Genomic DNA, 23941 nt, shown 5'->3' with positions numbered 1-23941 from the left:
GCTACCGCTTGTCAAGTTTTAATATAGAATCAGAGAAGATTATTCAGTTATCTAAAAAGGCCTACGTCTGTTTAAGGCCATATTTTCTTCATATACTTGAACCAGAACCCTCCTTCACAACAGATTGAATGCAGAAGCAAATATGAAAATCCTGCTGTGTTCTATTAAGCCAGACATTAAAGAGATTTAGAAAAATGGAAAACAGTTCTGCTCTTCTCATGAAATTTTTTTGTTATTTTTATAAGAAAAATAATATTAACATGTAATGAATTTATTTTTGTCACTTTTTTTTTTTTGAGGAAGATTAGCCCTGAGCTAACATCTGCTGCCAGTCCTCCTCTTTTTTCTGAGGAAGACTGGTGCTGAGCTAACATTTGTGCCCATCTTCCTCTGCTTTATACGTGGGACGCCTACCACAGCATAGCTTGCCAAGCGGTGCCATGTCTGCACCCAGGATCCGAACCGGCGAACCCCAGGCCACCAAAGTGGAATATGCGAACTTAACTGCTGTGTCACCGGGCCGGCCCCTATTTTTGTCACTTTTAAATTAATTATTAAATATTTTGGAAATTTGTTGCAATTTCTAATATGATAAATACTGATAGATTTTCCCCACATGAACACCAGCTCTTTGGGGTCTTCAGTAATTTTTTAGTGTGCATTGGTCCTGAGCCTGAAAGTTCCAGAACCATGCATTAGGGATGCGACTTCTTGAGCCTTGTGGTCCCAACACCCGTGAGTGGGAGTGAAAGGCTGCCTGGTTCTTTCTTCCTGAGCCTGTTGAGCTCATTTCAGACTGACTTGTTCAGATTCTTGTGACTATTTAAGAGTCCATTACTGGGCAACCGATGCCAAAAAAATATGTTTTATTTCGGTGTGTTCATATAAACAGACCTATTGAAAAACGTACTAATGTGCAAGAAAGAGAAATACCCTGGCTGTTTTTGTAAATAAACTTTGGTTGGAACACAGCCATGCCCATTGCTATACGTATTGCCTGTTGCTGCTTTTGTGCTACTGTGGCAGTGATGACTATGTGGCCGAGATCAGCCAGCCCACAAGGCCTAAAACATTTGCTCTCCAGCCCTTTACAGAGAAAGTGTGACAACTCCTGGCTATTGTGGACATTTAAGAGATACCATTTTTGAAACCATATCTATAATGTAGTGATGTTGACTGCTGACCGTTCGCTCTGTACTGAGCACTTTGAAAACTGTAAAGCTCACATAGGTATAAGAAATTACTGCTTCTGAGGATTTACTGAACTCCAACTTAGTGTCCAGCACTATGTTCTTTGTTATTTGATTGGGACAGTAGCTTTTGCATCCTTCTCTGTTCTGATATTTTACCTAACCCATTACTCTAATGGGAATCTGTGCTTTTCTTTAACTAACAAGATGGCTTTTAACATGGATTACTCTCTGTTTATGAACAGAGACTTGGGTTATACATTTCTACCCGGGCTGATGGTTTATACGCGCTCTCTTCTCTGACTTCTTTGACTCAGTTCCTGGTTATAATTATAGGTTTATCTAACCTTTATTTTCACTTTCCAAGTAGAAACTAAGGTGGCCCCAGACCCACTGATGCTCTAGGCAGTGAGGATTGTTGTTAGATTAAATTTGGAGACTCTAGCCCAAAAGCCTTAGAGAGGACGAGGAGGTCAGGAGAGTAGGGCCCCCAGCTGCGCGTTTGGCTGTGGTTCCACCTCCCGGAGGTGGAAGGGCTCTAGCACTGTGCAGTGGGGCGAGGGTGCTTTCCTCCGGACCCGCAGTCCACTGTCGTCTGCACGGCTGGTGAGGGTAGTCCGTTGGGATCCCACCCTCTGGAGCACTGTTTCATGATCATGGAAGAGAAAAGGCAGAAGAAGTGAGATTCCCTTTATCTGGTCACTCAGAAACTTTTCCTACTTCCTTCTGTTCCCGTGTAGCTAGAGCATGCATTTGTGGATCTGCTCCGGCCTCTGCAGTCTAAAGCTGCGCCCTGAGGGCGTTCTAAACAGTCTGCTGCTCCAGAAAGGTGGCGTGCTGGCAGGCAAAGAACACTTTCTCTCCGGGAGATGTGATGGAAGTACTTACAAAATTCCTGCCTCTCTTATGGCATGAGGTGAGGTGGCATTTGTCGAGACCCCAGAGGATTCTCTCTGTCACTCAGGGCCACCTCACCTAAGTGTGTGGCTGACCTTGTAAGTCAGGTGTTTTTCAGGTGGCACCCATGAGAGCATGACACGAGGCAGCTGTGGGTCAGAGACTGTAGATCTTGTGCATGCTCGCATTTGCCTGGCCACAGGGTTTGTGGCTCTCAGCACATTCTCGAAGGAGGCTGTCTCCTGGTCTCTCCAGGAGTCTGTGACCCTAGAAAGGGTAAAACCACAACTAAATAGACTCTGAGGAAGAGAGAATGAGAGAGAAAAAGGATATTTTATTACACTGGCTTAATACAATGATTTTTAATTTATTTTAATCACCAAAAACCTCTTTTCATTACTTTCCCTCAGCAGGTCACCCAGAATTCCTTTAATGTCATCAACCTAATCCCAGCTTCTGATCAACATTTTGAAATAATCAGTTAACCAGCGATACCCTGAGTTAATAGAATCTACAACCAGCAGCAGAGGCCTCTCGTATCCCCGGGCTGAGACGCAGCTTCATCGCAGTGCCAGTTTCTTCTTAGGCCTTTCAGATATTATCAGGACCCTAGTTACCGTGGGGCACTCAGCCCCCAGTGGGCCTGGTTAGCCGTCTGTGTTGGCATGCCCTCCGCAGTTCTGGGTGTGGTTCTCCTGCCTAGTGGTGTTAGCATGCATTTGTTTTCTGCGATTCTTAAGACACAGTTGAAAGCAGCTTTTCTCAGATTACTGCAGTATTCAGGGCGGTCAGGTTCTCCTATTGAGAAGGTGTTGTCTGCTGTTGACCAGGCTGTGTCATCAAGCCATGAGACATCTCACCGTCTTCCTTGCCCAGCTCATTGCCAACTGTGAGTCTGTGCTGTGGACAGCCAGGGGAGCGATGTGCTGCCCAGCTCAGCTGTGATGTCTGGCTGACACGGCTGCCAGCATTGCGGCTGCGCGCTGCGGGCTGGCAAGGCGGGAGGGACTGTCACAAGCAGAATCTGAGATCAGCATGGGCCCTAGGACCCCCTCCTCCAGCAGGGCCTTGGGTGTGATTCTAGAGCAGAAGGAACGAAAAAGGCACACGCTCACTAGACTGGAGGGCAGAAATCTGTTCTGGAGTCACTCTTTCCTGCAGTGGTGTGGTTGTCAGCCGGTCTCTTGGGCCATTTTTGCTCCTTTCTTTGATGCTTTTTGTTGGTTATTTATGATAAAATTTTGCTTACAGTAAGATGCACAGCCCTCCACTGTTCATTTCAGTGGCTTCTGACCACTCCGGGGTCATTGTTTTAAATGTATATTGGAAATGTATTTTGAGCTACTTTTCAGTTTGCAGATGAAAGCGTTCAGTTTTCTTAGTTCTTCCTGTCCGTCACAGTCTTTCCCATCCTCGCTCCTGATGCCTTCTCTGTGAGACGGGTGAGTGGGATCTCTTACTAGTGGAGGCGTGTGGGCTCAGCACTCCAGAATGGACACGTTCAGACCAGTGTGGTCCCAGGTCAGCATGTGGCCTGGCTTCGAATGGGGGAAGCTGCCCTGTGCCCCGTGCACTGTGAGCTTGAGCCCGGAGCTGAAGCAGATTGTGGAAATGCTACGGTTGAGAGTGAGTCAGAGCGACTCCAATGCGATCTAGGCTTTGCTGTCATCCTTATTTCTTTAATTTTTAGTTTGACTCAAAATTCCCTGTGAAGCTCAGGAGGAAGCAGGAGAAAAGGATGATGGGTAGGTAGGGGTGATTTTAAGCCTCAAGGCTTTCCTTACACCCAGGGAAGGGTTGTTGTGGAAATTTTTCATCCTCTAAGTGGCTGTCGTGGGCCCTTGCCTCTGTCCGTCCCGTGGATTGTCCAGAGCTAACTCCTCAAGACAGAGTGCTGGCAGCTCCTGGCATTGCCCAGCATTTTGAGCCACCATCGCATTGCCCTGAGCCACTGGTGGATTAGGAGGCCGTGAAGCGCCTTTCTCTCAGCGTTAAGCCTGGGCACTGAGAGCTTGGTCCTCGGAGGGAGGGGCTTGGTTTGAACACTGGCTTCTCCGCTTACAAGCTGTGCGACCTTGGTAATTTACTCACTTCTCCAGGCCTGTGTCCTTCATCTGCGAGGCAGTGGTAACAGCCCCCTTTCCTCACAGAGGCTCCTGTGCGGACTACACGAGGTGAAATAGGAGAGGGGCCCGGCCCGGGGCCCAGCGCACTATCACACAGTAGATGGTGACCAGCACTGTTGTTTTTATTGTTGTCGTGCTTCCAAGACCATCCAGGGAAGACCTCTGAGGAGGAAGGGGCCCATCCATCTTCCTGCCAGCCTGCTTGGTACTCTGGGGCTTAAAGAGGAAAAGTGAAAGTCTAGGCAGGGAGCTCCTGGAGTTGGGGTGCATTTGCTCTTTTGCTGCTGGGTCCGAGAGAGCGCTGACTTGTTAAGAATTTGAAAGGCTGGATGCGTCCTGCCTCAGTGGGTACTTCCTACCTCAGTGGGCACTTTTTCTGTTCTCGGCAGTAAAAAGTACTTGCCAAAATCCAGTCATGTCCGTTTTCCTGAGAGTGGGAGGAAGAGGAATCCCGCAGCAGGAAGTCAGCCTCGTAGGCGCTCCTGACACAGGTGTCCGTGCTCTCTCCTTGCTCCCCACCCCACCCCTCCCCCATTCCCTAGGAAGTTTTTCAAAATCCTTATAGCCAGCCCCGATTCCCTACGAGTAGGGAGCAGCTTGGGCATCTGTGCTAAAGAAAGCTCTCCGGGTAATTCTGCTGCCCACCCCGGTTAAGGACCATTGCCGGAAGGAAATTCTCCAAATGGGAGACTGATGCCCCAAGGAGGCAGCGGCAGGCCAGGCTCAGGCACCCTGAGCTATGATGGTACAGGGCCTGGAATGCAGGTCTCCTGGCTCCTGTCTGAGGCGTTTTCCCTCACACCGTGCTCATTCTTTTACCATATTTGCTCTTCCTCATGGTGGGGTCAGAAATAGCTAGCCCAGACTTGGTGAGCCCTTACTCCCGTGGGAGCCCGCCCTGCCATGGTCCAGTGAGCAGCAAGCGATCCGCATTCTTAACTCCACTGAAGGCTGTTTTGGAATCAAAGCAAAGGGAGGCTTGGCACTCCAGGCTGCGGCCCACTGCCTCACTGCTCCTTGCATGGTGCCAGTGAGGTTCCACCCTCCAGAGCTGGTCCATCCCCTGCTCGGCAGGCTGACTCATCGTGTGCATATGGCAGCAGTGCTTCCAGGAGAACCCAGAGCTCTCTGGCAGTCCCCAGGTCGCCACTTGCTCCAGTTTTACTTACTAGAGTCTGGAGTCCTGCCAGCTGTGGCAGCCACTGTAGCACTATATGCCACATTTGGTATTTGGTAATACCATGTAATCCTGATGCCATGACATCAGGCATTCATTGAGTGCTTACTGTGTGCTGTTTGCTTTCCACATCCTGTCTCACACATTCCCCCAGCAACTCTGGCAGTAGGTATTGTTATTCTTGTTTTACAGATGAAGAAACTGAGGCTCAGAGAGGTGAGGCGATTTATCTGAGGTCACATAGCCAGTAAGCAGCAGAGTTGGAATTTGAACCCACAGTGTTCAAATGTGCAGGGCCTGCACTGACACCCACTCCTGCTTCTTGCTCCAATGAGGAAGCTTGCTCCTGGCCTCCACTGCCTTGGCTGTGCCTAGAACACCCATGTGGACCCAGGTGCCTCATCCCGTGACCAGCAGTCTCAAACAGATGCCTTACTTGTGCCTAGAAACGATGTCTGTCGTGACTGGTGGGTTTCAGAATCAACCTTGAACTCTGCTTATTGTGGCTGCTTTTCTTAGAGACAAACCTAGTTGTTCCCAAGGTCTGTTTCTCAGTCCCAGCCCGTGTCCTGGGGTGGCCTAGCGTCAGTGCCTGTGCTGATGTTTCTTCGTGGGCGCCTGTCTGTGGCTGTCCAGGCTCATCGATAAAGGCTTCGTGGCTGCCTCTTCCGAGTGTCTCACAGTCAGCCTGGAGGCTGTGACGCGGGCCTCCCGCCCCCTTCCTCTCACGCGCACTCGTGTCTTGGCCCATTAAGGCCTGCAGCGCCTTGACCCATCTGCTCTCTCCCCCATGAACTTCACCTGAAGAATTCTCTCTGGTCTCCCAGCACCGTTGGCTTGTTGTCCTTCTGTCTCCCAAGCCAGCCACCAACGCAAGCTCAGCCTCTTGTTTGCTGCCCTGTCCTCTGCTCTCCACGGACAGAAAGGCCTCACCACCTTTTAGAGGGACCTCCACACTCCAGGCTTTTGACTTCCCCTGGGCTTTTATTGGTTCTCTCCATCCTGTCTCCAGAGAGCTTGCTCTGAACTGTAGGTGTGATCAAGGCACGGCCCTGCTTCAGCTGGCCGAGGTTCCCTGGTCTCGGCGCCAAGGGAGTCCAGCTCCGGCCTTTGGCATCTGACTCAGCTCCCACCTCTCCTCTCCACCCGGCCTCGTCCCCTGCCTCCTCACTGTCCAGCTGCCCCGAGCTGCTTTCTCTTCGCTGCTGCCTGGTGCTGCCTCACCTCGGAGCCTCTGTGCCTGCTCTTCCCGCGCATTCTCTCCACTTGGTGTCTCCACTCCTGCCCCTTCCTGAGCCCCAGGAAGGCCTCCGCTTAGACAGCGCCTCCGCTTGGACATCGCCTCCTTTGGGAATCCTCTCTTTCTCCCCTTGTCCCCCTGATCTGGCTTGAGAGCCCTTACTTGATCATGGCCATGGCAGCCATGTGTATCTTGTCCTGGCGTCTTGAAATCCAGGAATAAAAGTGTGGCACTTTTCTCTCTGTCAGGCTGAAGGTTCCTGCTTAAGCAAGGGCAGGAGTTTCATTTGTCAGGATTTATTTGAAAATTCAGAGGAGACTTTTAAAGCATTTTTATTGTTTAAGTGTCTAATTGTTGGTGCTGTTCTTTCTCACTTATTCGCAAAGAAGAGAATTGAGTGTTCGTATTCAAGAACTGTGTGCTTCTCTGGGCGGGCCACAGCTCCCAGGGCTGGGGTTTCGAGGGCCGAATGCAGTGTGAGCAGGCCGTTTCATTGACCTCTGCCAGTGTGAGCAGGGGACACGCACACAAAAGGGGACACAAGAGGAATACTGGCTCATGCAAATGTGGAAAGTTTTAAATCCATGGTCACTTACTTATCCGACACTTCTAATATCTTTCCCTCAGTGCAGCCTCTCCCCTCCCTCAGATGAGGAGGAATAGTGCCCATTACACCCTTTCGTCACCGGACTCTGGGCAATGTAGCAGTGAGTATGTGGCTGGTCTGGTGCCTCTCTGAGGGACGGCAGCCGCCCCTCGGGCAAAGGCCTGGGCAGCCAGGGTCACTGCTGCGTCCCAGCGCCTGTCCTGAGATGAGCTGAGTGAAAACCTACAAGAGAACCAGAGAGATTTAACTTAAGACAAAACCAGACTGCTAGAGAGGGTGCTGGGTAAGAAAGCCTCCGCCCGTCGGCCTCCTGGAATTGTGCTTCTTCACATGTTGTGTGCGAGTCCTTTGCAGCTCTACATGTGAGGGTTACAGCCTCTCAGTTTGGGGAGTTAAACTTTCCTGGAAAGACTTTCTGACCCTCCCCTCATCCATGCGTTCGGTTTCTCAGAGGAGATTCTTGCAGATACTGTTAGTTGATAATCACTTTGAAGATTAATTGAGGATTCGGGAATTTCTTTTGGAATCCTAGGCTTGATTGCCCCCCACTAAGCACGAGCCAGAGGAGGGAGGAAGAGGAAATTCGACCCTTCGCTGCCCACAGTCCCGTTCTTAAAGGGAGCCAGTAATTGAATGCTGTTAAACAAATGAATTTGGCTCCTGCTGGAACGTATATGATGAGTGAAAGGACTGCTAATCGGGGAGGGAGCCAGGCTACCCTCTGTGGTCATCAATATTTCATGGCCATAGGCAGCGGCAGGAAGTTAGCTGTCCCGGCTGCCTGACCTTGAGCCATCACAACCGTAAGACAGAACCAGGGAGGTCATATTAAAGGGCTCATTACAAGGCACATAGTAAAACCTAAGAGAAGTTTGCAAGATGCACCCGTGGGTTAGTCGAATTAATGCTCAGCTAGTGGGAGGCTCCCCAGACAGGGCTCAGGGACCCACCTGAGACTGGCCCTAGTGAGGGTTCAGCTCTGTCAGCTGGAGCAGCACAGCTGGAGTGTCAACACCAGCTTTGGGGCCTCGAGTGTTGATTGGTCGTGTCCCCATTGTCTGTGGTGTCACCATACGCCCAGCATGGCCAGTTGAAAGCTCCTGAACCTGGAGTGGGGAGATGCAGTGCCAGAGCACCGCACCTGCTGCTTCCTACTCCCTGCTGCTTCCTGGTAATCTGGGGAGGTCCTGCCGAGCGCTGGCATTTCCAGAAACTAGGTGTGCCCCGCGCTGTCCTCATTCGCAGTAGACTTGTCCCCTTGACAGCGGGTGCCTGCCTGTAACTTTCTTGGAAATTGAGAAAAGAAGTTAATGAGCTTTTCATTTTGTTCTTTCTTCTCCCTAGCTGCTATTAACTTAGCAAAGCTGAAACTTTTCAGACATTATTACGTCTTGGTGAGTAAAAAAATCCTAAATCTGCAATAAGATCAATTCAAGGAGTAGAGCAAATGAACTTGCAAGAGTTGTTGAAAGCACAAGATGTGTGGAGCTGTGTGGATTTCATTTTATAAAACCAAATTGTATTTTGGGTTTTTTTTTCTTTTTTTTCCTCCCCAAAGCCCCAGTCCATAGTTGTGTATTCTAGTTGTAAGTCCTTCTAGTTCTTCTGTGTGAGCCACCACCACAGCATGGCTACTGACAGATGAGTGGTGTGGTTCCGCGCCTGGGAACCGAACTGGCCACTGAAGCAGAGCATGCCGAACTTGCACCACTAGGCCCTCAGGGCTTGCTCCAAATTGTGTCTTTTGATATGGGAAATTACCTGAGTTATTTCTTTCTAAATTTTGGTTTTAAATTTGGCTTTAAATACTCAGAAAAATAATAAATGCTTGGTATTTTTAACTACAGGGATTATAGAAACACAGGAGAAGCCCTTTATGACCCTGATCTTCTCCCCCTCCTCTTCCTCCCTGAGTGATTCCTGTTGACAGTTTGTGGTTATTTTTCTAGACTCTTTTTAGGCATATGCCACACATAGCTGTTCCTTTGACTTGCTTTCTGTATTTATTTACCAAAATGGGATCACACCTAAAACAAGGCTGTAATGGACATGCAAAGTCCATATACGCATACACCAAAGGCAGGACTTGCCATAAATTATTAAGATCATAATTTTTTGGAATACGTAAGGTTATGGGTCTTCTAGGGTTCACTTTTTGACTCTTAAAGTTTCTGAGTTGTCTTTGTGATTTTGGCATTGACTATCATGCTGGACAGTTCTTTTCCCGCAAGCCTCGCCACCCTGGGCATGGTCCCAGCAAGCAGTGCACACTAGAGTAGCTGTCATGTGAATCCTTGTCACATCCTCCCTTCCTAGAGTACTTAGTATTGTTCCACTGAGTGTGGACCTCGAACATTTACAGCATCTGCTGGAGAGACTCAAAGTCAGTATTTTCTCTGTGTGGCTTTATTTTGCTGTTACTACTGGAAAACATTCCTCAGAGTCTGACAATTAAAAATATTACCCTTAGGGGGTTGGGATCAATGGGTTATGTGTGTGGATAGGGCGAGGGAGGGGTTACTCAGGAGTTAGGGGCAGCCGCCCTGGAGTGTGTGTCATCACAGAGACAAAGAGGAGAGCTTTCAGTTCTGACTAGCGGAGTAGCCGTCTGTCCGCCAGGCTCATTAATTCGCCTACGAGTGTCGAACAGTTGTCTCCAGATATTCTCTTTGCTCTTTTGTAGATAATTTGTCGAAACAAACTATTGGAAGAAAGTGGTGCCGTAATGTCTGTGTTGATTGTATTCCTCGTTTCTTTCCTCTTCACGTAGATCGTGTGTTACATATACTTCACCAGGATCATCGCATTTCTCCTCAAGCTTGCCGTTCCCTTCCAGTGGAAGTGGCTCTACCAGGTATGCGGCTCTCAGGGCACCGTGCCAGAGAGTTCCTGTCTGAGGATCAAGTCCTGGGGTTTAACTGAAGGTTGTTATAAACGTATCCAGCCGTGGCCGCTCAGACTTCCTGTCTCTTCTCGTCCACAATTAACATTATCTGTCTAGGAAAGCTGCTGGATTACGTGAGAAATCTAGAAATAGTTGCATTATTGATTTTAGTTTTCAATTTTAAAAGTCTGTGAAAAGAAAAGCCTCAGGCGGAAAGAGAAAGATGTGCCCTGTATAATCAAACTTAGATGAGAGGGGTCTTTTCCTTCAGAGACAGGGCTTCGAATAACAGAATCCGGGCCTCCCCTCTTCTTGGCCCGTTATTAGCATCTTTGCAGTACACTAGAACAAGTTTAACTACGAGGGGAATCCGCCAAACGATGTAGAGACTTTTCTTGAAGCACTGACTTGGTGCTTTAGGGCCATGGGAAATGTGGGTATTTAATGAGCTCTTGAAAGCTACCGGGGAAGACTGCTTAAAGCAGGGAGTCTTAAATGTCGTCTTTGGGCAGAATGCTCCTGGCTGAGGCTTCAGCAAATCTGCTAAAGAAAATGCTCTCTAGCAGTCAGCTCTGGCATTTGAGTGAGGGAGCAGCCAGTGGTGGGTTGGCGGGGGGATGTGTCTGTTTGTTTAGTTCCGCTGCTGTCTGAAGAACAGTGTTGCTAATCCCTTTATTTGGGGACGGTTTTTCAATTTGCAGCTCCTGGATGAAACGGCCACGCTGGTGTTCTTTGTTCTAACGGGGTATAAATTCCGTCCAGCTTCAGATAACCCCTACCTACAACTTTCTCAGGAAGAGGATGACTTGGAAATGGAATCTGTGTAAGAAATCTCCTTTCCTCCCTCCCGTGTCTACCCCTTTACCTAACTGAAAGCAGCCTGGTGTGAACTGGAGCAGCCACTCTCTGCCTTTTGTTGCTTCAGAGGTGGCACTTCTATTTTTAGCAGAAGGAAATGGACACTCAAGCCCCAGGCGCTCTCATTCAGTTTGAAGGACAGTAGCTGCCAGGCATCCCTCCATCTTTTCAGGGAGAGTTGAACTTGCCATCCTATTTAGCCTCATTGGAGCCTGCTTCCAGTAACTCACCAGCAAGAACTTAGGGACATACTTGGTTGTTCAGAGCTCCTGAGGATGGGCAGCCCCACTTCCTGTTGGGCTCCTGCCGTGGGGAGCTGAAAATGCGATCACCGGGGTCATTTGTAAGTCTGCTAACTATCCTCAAACGTCCTTTATCATCAGCTAAACCTAGCACAATGACTTTGACCTATATCTGAGCGTTAAAATGGGCTTTTCTGAGTCACAGGCTAAGTGATTCTAGGGTCCTATTTTCTGGGAAAGGGCAGTCATTTTCTAGAGAAGTGAATGGTGATTAAGTAAGCGAATTTACTTGTTAACTTATCAGCTGCGATGGGCCAGGTTAATTGTTGTGCTGATTAGCCTGAGGCTGGGTTTCTCTTCTGGTTCTCCGCAGCCTTTTGACTGTTCCCAATTCAAAGGCTGAGCCTTGGCCCCTGCTGGGCTCTGCTGGGCTGCAGGCTGGGCAGCAGGCTGGGCAGCGTGGGACAGCTCTTTGTGCTCAGCTCCACTGTGAGAACAATAAAGGGAAGGCAGAGCCTACCCATGGGTCCCGAACAGCATCTCCCTGTGCAGAGGAAGAGACACCTTTTTACAGACAGTGGAGGGCAAAGCAGGAGAACCGTCAGATGTGCCTTTTTAGAAGCAGCAGAAGCTGAGCAAGTGCTGTTGGTTGAAGAGGTGCAAGTGAGAGTCAGCCTGGTGGGCACGGTGGTCAGTAACCTAAGGCGTGGTGTGGTTAGCCGTCCCCTGCTGGGAGACCTGTAGCTTGTTCCATAAGCACGCGGCCAGCTTTCTCTGGGCTGGGCAGCTAGAAGCTGACCGGCTGGGGCAGAGCACCTTCCACTTCACTGAATTGTGCTCCAGAATGGCCACATAGCTGCGCTCCTCGCCAGCAACTTAGGAGTTCTCTCCCCACGTCCTTGCCGTCAGCTGTTTCATCTGGAAGCGTGGATGCATTGTGAAGGTATTTTTGTCTCCTGGCAAAACTTTTTTAAATTTTGTGTTGGTTTTGTTTCTCTCCGACAATATTTGAGCAAGAGGGTCTATAGGTGCTAAAATCTGGAGGGAACGGGGAGGGAGCAGACACACCACCAGTCTAGTGGAGACTGGAGAGAGCGTGTTCCTTATTCTGGCACGATTTGGGAGCGGCGGAACGGCGGAACGTTAAGTCAGGGATTATCCTTTGCCTGCCTCAGTTTACACTGTTACAAGGGCAGGGGGGTACTCTGGTTGTACTGGCTTCTCAGTGCTTAGTGAGAGCCGTACTGTCATAGTGAAGTGAGCTTCTCATCAGTGGCAGAAAGGCCACATGTGTAACAGCCGGAAAGAATTTCACGCCCGATGAAGGTTTTCTTTAGGGCAGTGGTATTTCCAGCAAGCGCTGGCCCAGTTTGGCCTGTGAAAAAGCTGAGGAGCCGATTGAGGCCAAGTGCCTTTACATAGGCAAGGAAATCGTTCTGGGGTTTCTCTTTGGCTAAGACCTCTGCTGTTGAGAAAGTTCTGTGAATCTGTAAGATGTGACAGCAGCACAGGCCCGAGGTGGAGGCTCCGGCGCAGCCCGCCACCGCGTTCCCAGGCAGGGAGTGCAGAGGCTGATTGTGGCTTCTCAGGGCCACCGCGCTGTGCCCCAGCTGTCATCTCCCTCTTCTTCTTGGGGGTGCTGTTCCTGGACGGCACCTCGTCAGTCCTCCAGAAATAATCCAAGCCAGAGGCGAGCCAAGCCCTTGGCTGTGTTTTCTAGAAGGTCATGAGCTGTCTGTCATCCACACTGAAGGGTGTTTCCTGAAGGAGGGAGCTAGGTCTGATTCCCGCCACAGAACGAACCCCCTCCTTGTGGGGAGCAATATTTGTTCTGCCCCACACACCCCACAACAAATCCACACTCTTCCTCATGAGTCTCACCCACTGGCAGCACGTGAACTCTGACCCGGTCACTCACTGCCCTTACTGACTTGTTCTAGATAGTTTCCTTCACCTGTTCTCGCCCCTTCTCTGAAGCTGAGCTGTGGGAGTGCAGTGCGTTTGGGAAGCTAATCTGCCGGTGGATCTCAGGACGGAGCCGTGCTCCCCCGGGGATGGAGTGCTTCCACCCTTCCTCTGGCCCAGGCCCGTACAGTCCGTGCGGGCTGCCATCCCCGCCAGGTCCCACACAGCTGCTCCATCTGAGTCTGCAGAATGAGGACACAGTCAGAATTAACTCTGACTTTCTGTCTTTTTCTCCTTCTATCTCTTTCAACATTTTTCTTGGGCTAAAGCTCACAGAGGCTTACCAATTTTGGTAACAGAATTTATCATAAAAATTTCAGCAAGTTAAGAAGTCCTGGATGCAGTTTCAGCAAGCAGACTCAGTAGCCTCCAGTAAGCTGTGCGTGTCCTCGATGGTCTGAATCATTTCCGTCATCTCAAGAAGTGAGAGTGGGAAGAAACGTTTGGTGTGGGTTTTGGGGCCGGGCGGTTGTCTCTCTGGGGATCCCATTCCAGAACGCCGGCCTCGAGGTTGCCTTAACCTTTGACTGCTATGTCCTGCGTTAGCTCGGGGAGTGAGCAGCAAAAGTGGAAACAGGGCTTGGAGACAAATAGAATTGCCTCTTAACCAGGCCTCGTGCACTGCAAGTCCAGGACGCGTTTTTAGTTTGGTTATGTCTGTGGTTTAGTGTGGTTCCAGAAACAGATGTGTCCATGGACCACTTAGGCCCAAGCCACATGTGATCGCAGTCTGGTGTGGCAGAAGGAGCAGTGGGTACCTACAGCCCCCTTTCCCGTCTTGTTCCTTAGGCCTTTTTGGTTGTAAGCGTAGACTCGGGGTTCTGCAAGGAAAAGAGGGGTCACCATTTAGATGTGGAAGGAAAATGGGAGGCAGCCCTGGGTCCATGTGCTCTCTCCATCTCTGCTGGAGCTCCCTGCTCCTCCTCTCGGGCATCTGCTCCACTCTCCTCTCTGTCCACAGACCCTCCTGAACTGGTCTCCCTCACCTCAGACCCGCTCATGAGCTGCTCCCCTTGAGGCTGGCACCCTCGCGAAGTCAGGAATTGGGCACCTGGGCTCAGAGCAGTGCTTCCCTGGACAGGCACTGGAGGGAGGACGGCTTCTCCTGGACTGGCATTGGGCTGGGCAGCCAGAGAGGCCAGGCAGGCCCCATGCACTGAGGCTGCTGTGCCTCACTGTGCCTGGCTCCCTCAGCCCTCTGGGCAGTTGTGGAGCACCAGCCAGTGCAAAAGCCCTGCCCTCAGGGAGCGCACTGTCTGCTGCGGGCACAGTGTGACAGAGTGCAGCCAGTGCTGCCATGGAGCTGTGTGCCTGGAGCCACAGAGGGCATCGCACCAGCCTGGGGCAAGAAGGAGCTAGTCAGGCAGAGAAGGAATGAGCAGAGGACACAAGGTCATCCTCTCCGGATGTCACTTTCCGGTTCTGTGAAGTGAGTGGTGAGGGCTGTGATCCAGGCAGCTCCAGGAGGCTCTGCCCAGATCTCCGGAGTTGAGTTAGACTGAAAATCCCCACTGCCCATTGCTTAGCCTGAGCTCGGCGAGTGCTCTGCATGCTGCGTGCGGTGGGCCTTTGAGGACGGTTGTCTGTGGTGCACAGTGCTGCTTGGATGGTGGTTCTGCAGCTGGCCTCCCCTTCAGCGTTTGCACCGAAACTAGGGCACGCAGGGAGGTACGCAGGGAGGTGCGCGCGGAGTTGCAGAAGCCCCACTTCCTTCTGTCCCTGCCTGGAAGGCATTAGGGTGTCAGTCTAAGCCAGGTCTCCTTTGTCACTGCTGAAGGGTCTGCGCTGTGAGGAGCAGTGCCAGTCTGCAGGGGGCTGGCCGGGCCTACCTGCTCCACCTGGGCCCCGGCATCTCTTTCACTTCCCAAAGGTTTGCTGGGCCACCCAGCATCCCTGCTGCCAGGCGTCCTGATCGGTTTCAGTTCACTTCAGCAGCTCCTGCTCCAGGTCACTTACGAAACCACCTCCTTGCCTGCTTCACTGGTGACACCTCGCGTGCTGGCATGCTCCCCTGCTCCAAAGCCTTGGAGGCTGCCATTCTCCCGCTCCTCGTCTGGAGTGCTCACCCAAGCCCAGGCTGCCCGGCCGTCTACTCAGCGACTCCTCCCCAGTCTCTCGCTCCAGCCCACTTGGCTGACCCGAGCTTCGGGGCCCTCTCTCCACCGGCTCACCGTCCTCCCAAGCTCGCCTCTCCCCGGCATTCTAGACGGGCCTTGTTAGCACCGCCATCTTCCCAGTCACCACCAGCCGAACACGGGCGTTGGCCTAAACACCTCCTCTCCCTCAGCCCAAGTGGAGTGAGTGACCATGTCTTGGAGGCCAACATCGTGTCTCCCATGCCTCTCCCTGCTTCATCCCGGTGCCCCGCCCTCACCTGGCTGGCGTCTTCACCTCTGATTTTCCCTCCTGGCCGTTCTCCTTGGCTACCAGATTCACTTGGAGAGTATTTCAGAAGTAGGTTCCCTGGCCCCTCCCCTGGAGACTCGATTCTGAATGTATGGGCTCAGGCATAACTCCCTGGGGCATCCTGCTGGAGCCAGGGCCGAGGACCCTGGCATAAGACCCAAGTTCAGCCACTGGTGACAGGGCAGATAAGGCCCCCACGCCCCGCCTGCCTGCCCCTGACCCTCCTGCCACTTTTCTCCGCACTCCCTGACTGTGCCCGGGAACTTTCTTTTGTTTCTTCCTTGCTTTTTGCCCGGTATATTCTTTTCAGAGACAGCCCTGCGCTCTCCCACCCTCCATCTTGCTGCTCTTTGTCTTTCCACACAGCTTTCACAGCTTCCCCCGGTTCCCCCAGCAGAGGGGGTTCTTCTCCCCGAGCTGCCATCTGACCTGCTCCCAGCACTTCTGTCTGTCTGAAGGGCTTTGCCTGTTGGTCTGCAAGACTGTCTCTTCTGCTGGCTGCGGGTACCTAAAAGCACCAGCCCAGTGCTGTCCCTCTCTGTCCCTGCCCCTGCACGAAAGAGCAGGCATTGTTTTCTCCCTTGGTCCCCCATCTGGAAAGGAATATTTTCTTAGGGAAAGTAGGGTAGTAGGTGTCGTCCCATCCCGCTGTCCAAGCCACACTCCGGTCATAGCGAGGGTGCTGCTCTCAGCATCAGCACGTGTGGAGCTCCTTGTCCCTTTGTAACAAGGCGCAGCAGCCACAGAAGAGTTGGCTGTTGCGGGGAGTGTTGCTGGCAGACTTGAGGTTGCATTTCTTCTCTGATCTCAGCATGTTTGGAGGAGGATAGGGGGTTGTTGTGCCAGAGCTACAAAAGCTTATGGTTCTCTTGGTGCTTCGGCCGCACCACCTCCCGTGTCCCAGTCTGGAGAAGGTCCCTTTAGAAGCAGCCCTGTTTGCGTGGATTCCTCCTGGGAAAACCATGGTCTCCTCCTAGTTAGGCCAGGCCTGAGTGTGACCAGCTGACAGGAAGTGGTGCTGGCTGCTTTCCTTTGTGTGGGTGCGACATTTAGATCACTAACAGCATCTGCGGAGGTCTCTCACTTCCTGCAAGAACCACGTGCCAGCATTATACCTTGTCCCAACCTTGCCAGAAGTACAGGTAACCCACGAGTCTGAAGGACTCTTGTTTGAGAGAAGTCCCAGTTCTGGGCAGGACTGGATGGTTTTGAGGCTTGGTCACCGCAGCAACGTGGTGTCAGGAATGAAGGAAGGAAAAAGGGGAGGAAGAATTTTCTTTCCTTACCCCATACAAAATCATTTATCTACCATTACGTCCCGCTGGACAAACTCTAAAGGTGTCACATACAGGGCCGCTGAGTTACTGCCTGTAGGTGACGGGCTTTGATCGTTGGTATGGGAGTCCTTGGAGAGAATCTGTTGAGTTGACCGATTGAGTTTATTTTACCGATTAGGAAATTGCTGTTGGTCCACGCCGGGAAACACAGATGCCTCGTTGTTTCCTAGAGGACTCAGGGAGTTGCTGGGCCAAGTGTGTGTGCGTGTGTTTTTAATAGACTCTACTTTTTGGAGCAGTTTTAGGTTCACAGCAAAGTTGAAGAGAGGGTACGGAGATTTCCCATATACCCCCCGCCCCAAACATGCGCAGCCTCCCCCGCTGTCAACATCCCCGTCAGAGGGGTTCATTGGTTAGAACTGAGGGAGCTACAGTGACGCGTCATTGTCGCCCAGCGTCCCTAGGTTACGTAGGGTCCACTCTTGGTGGTGCGCATTCTGTGGGTTTGGACAAATGTGAAATGACACATATCCACCATTATAGAATCACAGAGCCCTGAAGACCTTCTGTGTCCCACCTGCCAGGTGGAGCTCAGTGCCTCTGCTTGGTGTCTCCTGCTGCAAAGCCACCCAGTTCCTGCATAAATCCGGAGCTCCATAGCATCTGCCCAGCTCACGTCTTGAGAGGCGAGAGGCTGTCTTCTCGTAGACCCACCACTCGAGGTGTTAGGCTTCACTCCGCGGAAAGGGCCCCCATGCTCAGCTCCTCAGGCTGAGGCCAGCCTTCTCCCGTTTGAATCCCTGCATTCAGTGAAGGTCTCCGTGGCACCTCCTCAGCGCCAGGCACCAACAGAGATGCAGGCCCCTGGCCTGGGCTGCAGAGCGGAGGCAGAGCCACACGATCGCTGACAGCTGCGTGGCCCCAGCCCACAGAGAGCAGGGCTTGGATTTGCAGAAAGCGGCCAGTTCTCCCTCTCTGTGGGAGAACATTTGGGCCCAGGAGGCTCCTCCAGACCTGCGGCTCTGCCCCACGGCTCAGAAATGAGCCATCGCGGCTCCTTGTAGAGAGTCCACAGCCGGGGCCCCGCTGGCGCAGCGGGTAAGAGCGCACGTTCCGCTTTGGCGGCCTGGGGTTGGCCGGTTCGCATCCCTGATGCGGATGTGGCACCACTTGGCAGGCCATGCTGTGGCAGGTGTCCCACATATAAAGGAGAGGAAGATGGGCACGGATGTGAGCTCAGGGCCAGTCTTCCTCAGCAAAAAGAGGAGGATTGGCAGCAGTTAGCTCAGGGCTAATCTTCCAAAAATAAAAAAAAAAAGATAAATGTCTACAGCTGATGAGCTTTCTTTTATGAATGTTACTTATGATATAGATATTGGTCTCATAATCATAACTAGCATTAAATAAATAAAAATTGGTGGAGGCCGTGACAAAAAGAGAGAGATTCCTGTTGATTGTGATAAGTGCAGCTGATATGTATTGATTTGGTGCACTGGTGAATCTCGTTTTTCCCTCACGACAGTTCTGTGAAGTGGGAATTATTTATTAGACTTAAGCACAGAGAGGCCAAATGACTTGGCCAAGGTTGCAGCTAGCAAGGAGCAGGTCTGAATTCAAACCCAGGTCTGTCTGATTCCAGAGCCAACCCCTGTGCGGTCGTGCGGATGGCCTTTTACTGTAAGACTGAGATTTTCCTCATTGTTTTCCTCCTCGTTCAGAGTGACGACGTCAGGGGTGATGGAGAATATGAAGAAAGTCAAGAAGGTGACCAACGGCTTGGTGGAGCCCCAGGGCGACTGGGAAGGCACCGCGTGATGGAGCAGCTCTGAGCTGGCACTGTCAAAGGAAACGTCTGATTTATTCATAGTCCTATTGGTGAGCAAGAGCATCTGGCACCTGCCGACAGTGACACCACAGAGCACGTGGCTGGGAGCAAAGTGCCACGGAAGCCTAATTTTTTACTCTCTTTTATGGAAGCTGGATCTGTGGCTGGTTATAGGCAGCTAGAATCCTCCTTCAGGTGGGCGTGGTGGGGAGGGAGAGTGGAGAGGAGGAGGATAAAAGGAAGACTGTCTTTTTAACATATATTTCTTTTTTCTTTTAACCGGGAACTCTTAAGGGCTCTTCAGTTGTGACCCAAGTGTGCGGCAGCACTGAAAGGAACGTTGGGGGACCTGGGAGGAGGGCGGAGGGGTGTGGCTGAAGCCGCTCACGGCCCAGGAACGGGGCTTCAGGAAATGAGCGAGTGTGGAGTGAGGATCTGGGGACTCAGATGGGAACTGGAGAGCAGCACTGCACCCTTGGGGACAAAAATGAAGGAAGTTCGCTTATTTTAGAAAGCAAAGTGAAACCCCAATTTAGCATCTAGAGCCTGCCCAGGACTCCTGGCCCTGAAACGTGCCCCAGGCCTCTAGCCCACATTCTGAAAATGACCAGGAACCAGCAGCTCTGGAGGCACATGGTCTCTTCCAGAAGGTCTCTGTCATCTGAGGGCTATAATGTCAGGCAGTCGTGGCCCTGGGACACCACACAGCCCAGCTGGTGGGAAATGCTTTTCTTGATTGAAGCGTGTTCTCTGTTGCCTAATGGATGGACGGAAATGTGTTTTTAAGCTCAAAAAGCATTCCCCTCCAGGATTTCCCTGAACGTCTGGCCCCCGGACCACCCAGAGCAGCAGCATCTCTCGTGTCCCCCTCTCCCCGCAGCTGTGTCTGTTTTGTGTGATCAGATATGGGGGGAAAAGGGAAGGAATTTTCCTTAAAGGAGCAGCTCGGGGCAGAAAGGGTAATGTAAAGCAAATGCTTAAGTACAAGCAAATTATCATCATTAAAAAGCTTTTCCTATAAGCCAGGTAGGATTTCTAAACGGAGGAGTGAAGCAGACCTGTCCCTGTGTTCCAGGAGTGTGGATGCGGGAAACGGAGTGTGAGTGCACGGCCTTTCACTCCCCGGGACCAGGGGCGGCGTCTTTCACGGGAGCTCAGTGAGCTTCCCTACAGGCTGTGAGAGCTCGGAGATGAGCATGGGAGCGGCCCGAAGTGAACAGTGTTGCAACTCGTGACTAAGTCATTAGGATAATGGGACAGTCTCAGAAGGTCATCTGTGACCGAGGGCCAACAAGGGCTTGGTGGTAACTTCCCACTATGCTTTTTAGTCCTGGGCCCAAAACTGGACTGAAACATGGCCGCATCAGAAAAGCTGCCTAATGCTGGGGTGCTGGCTGGATTTGGGGCCCTTCCGATTCCCGGTGTCAGAAACCGGAGCCCTCCCCTGCCTGGGCTTGGCAGTGAGCTGGCCCTGCAGGGGACAGGGACAGTCTCTGGTGGTGGTTTTCTTACCTCCAGCTTGGGAGGGTCAGTCAGAGACCACAGGATTCAGGGGTGGCGCTCAATATCCCACACTCGGGGACCTGGAGAGTCTCTACTTAGAAGAGACGTTTTCCCTCTCCTGGGCCGTTTTCACCTCCTAACTGAGCTGTGAGGAAGCGAGCGTTCTTTCCCTGTGCTCTGCCAGCCCGTCCTTCACAGCCGCAGTCCCTGCTAGGCCTGCAGCAAGAGGAGGCATCTTCAAGGCCATTGCTGCTCGCCTGCCCACAGAGGCTTCAGGGAATGGTTCACGTGTCTCCCCGGCTTCAGGAGCAGGGAAATATGCCTGAAGTATTAATTTAGGGGGCTTTTTTCTTTTTTTTAAGTTAACTTGGAGCTGTGTGACAGGAGAAGGAAGTTGCAGGGAGGATGGGAATATGTGTGAGACTTAGTTTTCCTGTGCGTGAACACAGTAGCAGCGCTTCAGAAGCGTGTTCGTGCTATGGCCCAGACTCCCTTGGGTGCTTCCCTCAGAGGGACACGTTTGCTGTTTGTCCTGCAAGCAGCTGGTCTTGACCAGGCCGTAGACTTCTTGGCAAGAACAAAAGGTGTGACGAAACCTCCCCCCCTAGAAAGGATCCCCACAGAGGTGTCCTCATTTCACGTGCTAGACGCAAGGAAGCAAGTGAGTGAAGGAGTGAGAGAGGACAAGAACATGTGGGGGCCAGCACCGGGCTCCAGCCTGACTGCTGCTCCCGGCGCCGGCCTGGCTCCTGCCCTTTCTCCGGCAGACCCCTGAGCCTCTGCAGTCACGCGAGGGCATGAGCCAGGGCGCTGAGCTGCTCTGGGGGTGGGGCGAGCTTTCCATCCGTGGTTACCTCTAGGCTCACTCACAGAACAGCTGAGTGGCTGCAGTGTGACGGTCCCCTTCTGGAACAGGAAGGTACAGATGAGATAAGATAGCGGTTTAGGAATCAAGGCTGGCCACAGCCTTCCTAACAAGCAGGTTGTCTGCCTATATTCTATATCTTAACTGGCAGAAGGTTTGGAATCAAGCTGATGGTCAAGAAAAATCAAAACCCCAGCCTGAGATTGGGAAACAGGTGGTGGTTCAGGTTTTGACAAAATTGTTCACACTCTGCAGCCTGTTCTGTAAAAATCTCCTCTCCTTTTCCGTCGCTTAATAGCTGTGGCCAGCCTTCAGCTCTGCTCTTGAGTAGAGATGACTGATTGGGGTCCAAAGCCAAATAGTTTGAGCTGCTGACAAGCCCCCTTCTTGCAGCCTGAGTCTCACAGGCGCCCGGGATCCCTGTGCGGCCGTGTTCCCACGGTTAAGCCGTCAGGATTTCAGGGATTGGGCAGAAAGGATTGGGTGCACATCCTGGAGCGCGCAGTGGTATTTATAGCTTCGCTTTGTGCTCCTGCTCCGTTTCTGCCTACACAAGATATCCAAGCTTCCTTTCCGAAATCTGCCGTGGACTGGAAGTGCTGCTGGCTGGGAAACCTTAGGAAGTAAGGACCTGTTTTCCTTTAATGAAGTGTGTCTATTTTGCTAGAAAATTACTTCTTGGACAATAAGAACAATCATTGATCTCTTAATCCTGACTCTTAACAGTGTCCAAAGACTTGGTCAGCCTGTTTCTTGGTCCCTCAGTGCTTTAAAATTTCAACAGCAATGCGTTTTATACGCTGAATGTGCCTGTTGAGTTGGTGGCCCATTCTCCCGTAAGGAGAAGCCTGCTCTAGTGTAAGAGGTAGCTTCTCAGATCATAACCTGAGTCAGTGCAGTTTTCCTTCAAGAAACCGCTTTAGAGTAAAATTTCCAGGTTTTATTTTCCCTGGACACGTCCAGCCAGCTCGGGCAGCACTCAGTCTCATCAGAAGTCCACTCGTGACCGTCAGGACGACGTTTCCGCTCCTGCGTTATGATCTCATCAGAATGTCTGCTCTCTGGTTCCACACCCTGGCGCCCCCCCCACCCCTGCCCCCACCTATCGATTCCCCACAGGCTCGGGCTGGGCCGCGAGCTTTGGTGCATTGCAGCGTTTTCTCCCAGCAGCTCTGGGAAGGATGTGTTTTCTGAGCTGAGGAGAATTTCTTCAAGAAAGTCCGTCCTAATACCGTAGATTATTGCTTTGGGCCATGTGTAATGTTCTTGCCCTGCACTAGAATGTATGTCTTGTGTTAGTACCTAAGCGCCTGCCACCAGGAGCTGGTCCTTCCAGACCAGGGAAGAGTGTGAGACGCCTATCTTAACTGCCAGTGGCGTTCTGGCCGTCTCCCCCGTCCTGAAGCACTCTCTTTGAGGAAGGCCCTTAGAACGCTGGACAGTCTGACGAGGTTGTTGGCGCTCCTCCATCCCCTAGGGAGAACGGCAGAACCGTTCATGCTCTATGCTGCCAGCTGCTGAGTTTCAGAGGCAGCAGACCCCAGCCCACTCCTCCACCTTTTCCACACTCCACACCTTGTCCCTTTGCTTTGCTCTGACCCACCCCAGGCCTTTTAACAGATTTGGAATTGGCTGAGTCCAGGATGCCCGTGCTGTTTTTCCCTGTAGGATTCAGTAAATTCATGGCTTCCCCACTAAAGACGTTAGACTTTGACTTGATCTCTCTTGGTTGATCAAAAAGGTGTTTGTCTGGAATATACACGTTCTAAAAGATCTGCTCTTTATTCCAGTTTTCTCTAGGGTGTTTTTGGCATGAAGTCCTTAAAAGAGATCCACCTGAGTTGAGGCTAATACTTGTCACCACCTGGAATGTAGTTATTGATCAGCAAGTTGAACACTCCACATTCCCCAGGGGCCACTTTAGTAGCCTGGTGATGCATCTGTGCCCTTTCTGCATGGTTTACGCTTGAAAAATAGAGACTGTTTCTCTCTGGTTCCCTGTTAGGGCGTGGGACATGCGTATCCTCTGAGATGCTGTGTGAGGAAAGCACACTGAGGGAGAGCACGGAGGGGCCAGGGCAAGGATTTGGTTGTGTTGCCCCAGGGAGCTGCAGGATTTCTGGTGGCAGGAAGTCTGCAGGCAGGCCACCCGGGAAGGAGGAGTCGTGGGTAAAGTCAGTGCAGGTCAAACGGAGACAGGAAAGCGAACTCACTCGCAGTGAGCTCATTTTGAGGTGAGCTTCGGGTTTTTATGGTGGGCGGTTACAGGGGCTCCAGAGGGGCAACCGTCTTAGCATTTCAGATACTTAGTACAAAAGGATCCAAAGATCTTGTCCACACAGTGCGTTTCTTGACATCTGAAGCAGCTTTTGCAGATCATAAATTGGATTCACTAGTCCTATGACCTCAGAAGTCGGACACATCTAAACCAGAAATAAGTTTCGTTTGGGGGAGAAAATGTCTGTAAATATCACTTGCTTTCCAGGTTATATTGGGATGCAGAAGGAGCTTTCAGTATTTTTTTTAACACTAATGATCATAGAAGAGTATTTATGTAAACCTCTAGCGGGCGGGGTTCTGGTCAGGGTGATGTATGGGATGGATTCTCTTGCTGTGATCAAACATGTAAAATAAAGATTCTGTGACAGAATGTATGTTTGTAATCCCAGGGCGTCGCTGACTCCTGGCTGCGTCTCTCCTCCACTCCCTCTCATAATTTCTTTCTTTGTGGTTTTTGTTCATTAAATTAGTTACCTGCCTCCCACCTGCTCGCACTGACAGTGGTGACACCGGCTAGAGAAGTTGCACGCATCTTAGCATATCTGGGGCAGCTGCGATTGACACACAAACGTGCCTTCCCCTCCAGAGGCTGGATTTTG

General features: G+C 51.4%; 1 protein-coding gene across 1 annotated transcript in view; it reads left to right on the top strand.

Moving 5' to 3' along the window:
* Positions 1-23725, top strand: part of GPR107 (G protein-coupled receptor 107) — a 70734-nt gene extending 47009 nt beyond the window's left edge. The window contains exons 15-18 of the mRNA XM_014863461.3: positions 8582-8631; positions 10008-10091; positions 10823-10944; positions 18588-23725. Coding sequence (XP_014718947.2) covers positions 8582-8631; positions 10008-10091; positions 10823-10944; positions 18588-18684 — 353 coding nt within the window. The 3' untranslated portion in view covers positions 18685-23725. The remainder of the gene's footprint in view (positions 1-8581; positions 8632-10007; positions 10092-10822; positions 10945-18587) is intronic.
* Positions 23726-23941: the final 216 nt, after the last annotated feature.

The sequence above is a fragment of the Equus asinus genome, chromosome 10 (assembly GCF_041296235.1).
Source record: "Equus asinus isolate D_3611 breed Donkey chromosome 10, EquAss-T2T_v2, whole genome shotgun sequence".
NCBI lineage: Eukaryota > Metazoa > Chordata > Mammalia > Perissodactyla > Equidae > Equus > Equus asinus.
Note: the sequence above shows the minus strand (reverse complement) of the source record. Positions and strands in the feature narration are given on the sequence as shown.